This window comes from Sturnus vulgaris, chromosome 18, assembly GCF_052056855.1.
Source record: "Sturnus vulgaris isolate bStuVul1 chromosome 18, bStuVul1.hap1, whole genome shotgun sequence".
In the NCBI taxonomy this organism is placed as follows: Eukaryota; Metazoa; Chordata; class Aves; order Passeriformes; family Sturnidae; genus Sturnus; species Sturnus vulgaris.
This window is the reverse complement of record NC_142260.1, coordinates 4,918,192-4,924,542: the sequence shown is the minus strand read 5'-3', so window position 1 is coordinate 4,924,542 and position 6,351 is coordinate 4,918,192. Positions and strand designations below refer to the sequence as shown.

At 60.7% G+C, this 6,351-nt stretch overlaps 2 protein-coding genes across 3 annotated transcripts; both read left to right on the top strand.

Annotated features, from left to right (window-relative positions):
• The first annotated feature begins 968 nt into the window (after positions 1 to 968).
• LOC106854635 (interferon-induced transmembrane protein 1-like) lies at positions 969 to 2,908 on the top strand. 2 transcript variants are annotated; one of them, XM_088175744.1, is made up of 3 exons: positions 969 to 1,236; positions 1,712 to 1,929; positions 2,341 to 2,908. In XM_088175744.1, the coding sequence occupies exons 2-3, from the start codon at positions 1,738 to 1,740 to the stop codon at positions 2,539 to 2,541; spliced, it is 393 nt and encodes a 130-aa protein (XP_088031870.1). In that variant the 5' UTR covers positions 969 to 1,236; positions 1,712 to 1,737; the 3' UTR covers positions 2,542 to 2,908. The 2 variants fall into 2 exon arrangements, with proteins under 2 accessions (XP_088031870.1, XP_014734158.2); XM_014878672.2 differs by lacking the exon at positions 969 to 1,236 and having other exon boundaries at positions 1,578 to 1,929.
• Positions 2,909 to 3,934: 1,026 nt separating this feature from the next.
• LOC106854634 (interferon-induced transmembrane protein 5-like) lies at positions 3,935 to 6,191 on the top strand. The gene is made up of 2 exons (XM_014878671.2): positions 3,935 to 5,161; positions 5,792 to 6,191. Exons 1-2 carry the CDS (start codon positions 4,973 to 4,975, stop codon positions 5,948 to 5,950), a joined length of 348 nt encoding a protein of 115 aa, XP_014734157.1. The 5' UTR covers positions 3,935 to 4,972; the 3' UTR covers positions 5,951 to 6,191.
• The last annotated feature ends 160 nt before the right edge of the window (positions 6,192 to 6,351 follow it).

The window sequence follows — 6,351 nt, the reverse complement described above, 5'->3', positions numbered from 1 at the left end:
ATGGACGCGCCTTGGGGGCGGGGCCTGGGTGGTGCCGCGCGTTTCCACGCCAACGGTCCGGCATCCCCGCGGGGCTCCGCGGGCGCGGCCATGTGGGGCGCGGGGGGGGAAGCCGTGCCCCTGGTGCTGCCCCCCGGTCTGTGCGGCGGGAGAGAGGGGCGGCGACGAAGCGGAACCGAACAGGGTCTCCGTGCCGAGGGGACGGAGAGATCGACACGATTGGTGACGTGGGTTTCGGCAGGGCCGCCCCCCGACCCTTCCCCCCCCCGCGGCGAGGATGGTACGTTCCCGCCTGGCAGCGGCGGGGGCTGCAGCTCCCAGCCCGGCCCGCTGGGGGGCGCTACCCGCAGTCACGGACCGGCCCGGACCCTCAGGGACCCCACGGGATCAGGGGCGGGATCCCCGGGATTATCCCGGGATAAAGAGTGAGGGCATCCCCGGGATCATCCCTCCGCTGGATGCGGGGATCCCATGGGGACTGAGACCCCCGACTCCCACTCGCTGCGTGCAGGAGTCCCATGGGGGCCGCATTCCCGGAATCCTCCCTGCTGGGCGCCGGGATCCCCAGGATCCCCCTCGCTGGATGCACAGATTTCGGGGCTGAGACCGGCCACAACTCACGGCACTGATGTGAGGGCTGGTTCTTCCTTCTGCAGCGCAGGGGTAGAAAACAATGGGATTTTTTCACTCCTCTCCCATCCCACAGGTTGAGGGAATTCCCCTCCTTGCTGCTGCTCAGGATAGGGGCAAACACACGGGAGAAATCCGTTATTAAAGGAAGAAATACACCCACGGCTGGGAAAACTAGAGGGCACCAATGCGCTGGGCTGCGATTCCCAGAAATCAAATTCCAATTTCTAGGGCGGGACCATGCTTGTTCGGTTCAGTTAATCAGGAACATTCCCGAAGTTGCCACTAAAAGTTTCCAGGACAGCGTATCCTGGGACTGCACTAACACAGTTCAAGCACTCGCACATCGTAAAGCCTGAGGGGGGGATTCCTTTAAGGCGCAGCCAGAGCTTTCCAGACATCCCAAATAGCACCCTCGAAAAGTGTCACCTCCTGGCCTCAGCCCTGTGTTTTTGGGAGATGGAGGTGGGCTTGGGGATCCAGCAGGATTTGGGGATTTCACAGGAATTAGGGACAGAGAAAGAGGGAGGGGTAGGAAAGAAAAAGGGGGCGATGAAGAAGGCAAAGAAAGGAAGAAATGAGGACAAAATAAAGCGGAAGAACAAGGTAAGGAAAAAAGCAGGCAAATAAGGGACAAAACAGGGGGAAAGGGAAGAAAGGGACAACACAACTGATTAAAAAAAAAACAATCAAAGGAAAGAATGGGATGAAGGATGAAGGGAGGATATGGGGCAAAAGAGGTGACAAGGAAAGGGACAGGGAAACAAAGGGGTAGAGAGAGAAAAGGATGAAGCAAAAAGAGGGCAAAGCACAGGCAAAGATGGAGACAAGGAAAAAAGCCGGCAATGAAGGGGCGAAGAAAGAAGCGGCAAAAGGGGTAAAGAGAGGGATAAATCAGGAACAAGGACAGCGGGTCGGGGGTTCTCCCTGCCGCGGAGGAGGAGTCTCCTCTCGTGCTTGCAGGGGCGTCCGGAGGGGCGGCCTCTTCCCGCTCCGTCCGAAATCTTTGGGAAACGAAACTAACACCGCTGCGCCCGCCTCCCCCGGTGCCTCCACCTCCTCAACCCCACGCGTTCCCCAGGTGCCGCCACCGCCGAACCACAAGGGATGCAGCAGCCACTGCCGCCCTACGAGGTGCTGCCGGCAGACGTGAGCATGGAGGAGCTGCCCCGGAGCACGACCATGCTGATTGAGGACACGCCGCCGCCGCCCCGGGACCACCTGGTGTGGTCCCTCTTCACCACCCTGTACGGCAATTTCTGCTGCCTCGGCCTGATGGCGTTCGTCTTCTCCGTCAAGGTGGGGAGCACGGGGGGATACCAGGGGTGGGGGTGGCCGCGGGGATCCCACTGAGTCCCTGACCTCAGGGACACTCATAGAGCCCACTGAGCTCCCGGCCCCAGGGTGACACATGGACCCCACAGAGCCCACGTGGATCCCACTGAGTTCCTGGCCCTAGGGTGACTCAGGGACCCCACAGAATCCCCTCTTCACAGACCCCTGACCCCACAGAGTCCTAGCTGGAAGCTCTAGAGATAGCAGGGGTTTGAGGAGGGGAGGGCAGTGAGCACCTCAGGGTATCCTTGGTGTTTTGGGGGGATTCAGCCCAATCCGGCACCTCCAGCCCCTCTCCCAGCCTCCTCCCACAGCTCTGAGCGCCACGGGATGCCCCATTCCTGCACCCCTGACTCTTCCTCTGCCTGCCTCCAGTCCAGGGACCGCAAAGTGCTGGGTGACTACAGCGGGGCACAGAGCTACGCCTCCACGGCCAAGTGTCTGAACATTACGGCCCTGGTGATCAACATCTTCATCGTCATCATCGTTGTCACCATCGTCGCCCTGGCCGTATCCGGGGTCCTCATTCAGCCCCCACCCTCGTACGGGCCGAACCCTTTCTCCGGCGGCACTTAGTCCCCTCCTTGCCCCGCGGGCTGTGCTTCCCACCCCAGCCTGCCCGGAGAGTTCCCCTCACCCCTCTGAGCCGGGGAGCTCCTTCCTGTTATGAAAATTGCAAACTGATCCATCCACAGGCCCCTCCTGGGAGCCTGCTGCTGTCCCTTCCCTCTTTTGTGGAGCCCTTGCTGATGGCTGTCCTCACTGGAGGTGTCTGGGGATGGACGCTGCTCCCCAGAGAGGAGCGGAGCATTCCCAACCCCACTGTTGCTTGCTTGCTGTTTTGTTCTGGGTCTGGAGCCCCCACTGCCTCACAGTTATTCCGAGGAGGAGCACCTGGTTCAGAGAAACTCTGATATCTGAAATAAAAGTTTATTTCACTTTTGGTCCGTCTTGGTTTCGTATAGTGAGGAAGTGGTTTGGGGTTTCCTCCACAGCAGCTTGGCCGGGTGAGAAGCACTATCAGCCCGTGGGATGTGCCTCATCACAGAGACTCATCAGGGGACACACCAGGGCCCTGAACCCGGATACTGCATCCACACGGGGTATGAAGCTCTTCCTCCTCAGGAAGGGCTGGCAGCAAGCAGAGCTGAGGGCAAGGTGGCTTTGGTGGAGCGGGATGTGCAAAGGGCTTGAGCAGGATGAGCTGGAGCGGGGTTGAGTGGGGTCAGCAGGGCTGGAGAGGCTCCCAGAGGGAAGGGGCTGGTGTGTGCTGTGGCTCCATCCTGGATCGCCTCACTAGGGCTGGATTCCACAGCTCTCCCCTGCAGCCAGGTGATTTGGGATCTTGCTGTGACTCACAGGCCCCATCCCACTTGCCTAGAGCCGGATTTTCCTGGGGAGCGCTGCCCATTTGCCTGCAACAGGAAGCAGGGAATGAATTCCTTGCCTTGCTTCGCTGGCGTGCGCAGTCTTTGCTTTCGCTATTAGACTCATCCCAGCCCACCGGTTTCCTCACATTTACGCTCCTCATCCTGCAAGGGAGGGAGCTCTGGCCAGAGGAAGCCACACCAAGCACCAGCCATGCCTGTCACTCGGCTGGAAGTGGCAGAGCAGCGGGTGGCCATCCTCTCATCTCCCTGCTGCCTCACACACCTGCCACTCCCTGCCCGGCTCCGGCAGAGTCCGGAGCGACCCCGGCAGGGACACGGAAAATCCTGGCCTCAGCCCATCTGGCAGAGCCTCAGCTATGCAGCTGGCCTGGCCTTCCCCTTCACACTCCTCACCCTCGGCAGGGCCCCGGTGCTCGGGGCTGGGGCCCCGCAAGGATGGGAACAAAACCGTGTTTTTCCCTTTCCCCACGAACATCAGGCTCCTGCCAAGACACCACGCTCGTAAGATGTCAGAAATCCCACTCACAATCACAGCGGATATTTGTTGCAGGATATCTGGCACTGAGCCTCTGGTGAATCATTTTTTTGCCCTGCTTTTTTCCTGGAAAACACGGGCTCCTTGCTGCAAACAGGATCTGCTGCCTGCCCAATTCCAGGCTTGGCCTGCCCAAACCCCAGAACATCCAATGGGAGCTCAGGCCAACAAAGGTCAAGATCCCCTCTTCCTCCTCCCTGTTTTTATCAACAGCTTCCAGTGCAATTCCAAAGGGCAGCCCCACACAAGCCAATACGGAAGAAATTTACCCTTTCCCAGCCCAAACCAGTCACTGGCAAAACCTCCCTTAAGCCTGTGACCACTCCAGGCTGCCATGGACAGCTCCCCCACAGCCCGTCTGTCACCTAAACTCGGGAAGAGAATAAAAACCCTCAAGAATGATGTTCTAGCGACAGAGAATGAGGCTTTACTTTGTTCTGGCCAGGAATGAAAAACATTCCATCCACACACAGCTCCTTACCTGATGTTTCCCATATCTATACAGACAAAAACCCAAAGAAATTCTCATTCACTGGTCTTAAATTACACAATTCTTAGCATTCTATCTCCTGTCGGTTTATGATCCGTCGGCCTTCGATGCTAATTTGGTCCTCATTTTTCGGTTCTCTCACCGATCAATTTTCCAGCCCTAGCGTCTCCAACCACGCCAGGGAGGTGATGTTGGTCAATGCTCGCTAATGGTCGCTGATCACCTCTGTATCTTCAGGTTACTCCCGAGCTGTGGATATTCAGATCATCGGCAACAGAGCCTTTCGAAGAGAAACTTGAATTCCCTTCCCCCTGGGCGAAGGCGAACAAACCCCTGAATATGTCATTTAAAACATTACACTTTGTATCATTTCCAACATCACCAACGGCCCTCAAGCCTCCTCGGAGTCCTCAGGATCCCCTCAGAACCTCCCAAGTCCCCCTAAGTCCCCCCTAGAGCTGCCCTGCATCCCCAGACTGCGTGGGGTGGGGGTCCCGGGGGCCGTGCCCCCCCTCCCTCTGCGGGGCGGTGCGGGGCCGGTCCCCCGCCCTGAGCGCGCTCCGTCCCCGTTCCAGGCGTTCATTCCCGGTCATGGAGCCCAGGCAGGCGGACGTGTCCATCCCGCTGCAGTCCTCCGGATGGGGGGCGGCCGCCCCCGGGCCCCGGTCCGACCCGCAGCCCCGGGACTACGTGCTCTGGTCGGTGTTCAATGTGCTGCTGTGGTGCGCGCTGGGCGGGCTGGGCTGCCTCGGCTTCCCCGCGCTCGTCTACTCCATCAAGGTGAGGGGGGGACTGGGGACTCCCGCCAGACGCCCTGGATCTAGTCCTGATCGGCGCCGGGACCCCCAGCCAGGCCGACCCCCAGCCAGCTCCTCTCAGGACTCCTCGGCTGAGCCTGTCACGGGACCCCCGACATGTCCCGACTGCCTCCCTAACTCCGGACTTCCCATCCAGCCCCACCCGGGACCCCCGACCAAGCCTGACTCGGACCTTTCCCTCAGCCCGGGATCCCCCAGTCCCGTCCCCCTCACCCCCAGCCCTCCCTGGCACTACCCCGCTCCTCTCTCCCCTGCCTACCCCCCCTCCAAACCCCTCTCCCCCCTCCCTAGCCCCTTCCAAACCCCTCTCCCATACCCGATTCCCACATCCAGTCTCCCATCCCGGACCCCTAATCTGGTCTCCCATCCCCGATGCCCCCATACCACCCCACCCTGAGACCCCCAATGCTTCGTGCCCCCCTCCGAGCCTGCACCCCCCGAGTGGCGGGACTGCGGGGACCCCCCGATGGCCTCACCCCGTGCCCTGGGTGACACATCCCTGTGATCCCAACACAACCTTGCGGCCACTCCCGGGTGGGTTGGCCCCCCAGCCAGTGCCCCCCACACCCTGAGCCCCCCGTTTGCCCCCCAGGCTCGTGACTGCAAGTTGGTGGGCGACCTGGAGGGCGCCCGACGTCACAGCGACCGCGCCAGGGTGGCGAACATCATCTGCTCCGTGGTGGTCGCCGTCGTCGGGCTGATCTTCATCATCATCACCGCCATCTTCATCTCCACACTCAGAGCCACCTGACCCCCGCCTGGCCCCACCCGCGGGGTGCTTTCCCCCCTCCCCTGCTTCCAAAATGTGCCCGCTCGGGGCGCGGGGGCGAAGGGAATGACCCCCGGTCCCCTCGCTGACCACACCGCGGGTGTGGCCGCACAGGTTGGGGCGTGGGGGACAGCCACCTCCCTTTGCTCCTCTCACGCGCGTCCTGGCACCTGTGACACACCTGTCGGTCACCGATGCCACCAATAAAGTTCGTCCCGCCAAACCCCCTCGTTGTCTCCTCATTCACCGCGGAGAGTCCTCGGGCATCTTTGTGACGTCCTCCTCCTCTTCCTCCTGCTCCTCTCCCTGCCTTCATCCTGCCGCCTCCAGCTCAAATCCTAGGGAAGTTTCTTCCCAACATCTTTGGCATGGCAGAAAAAGAA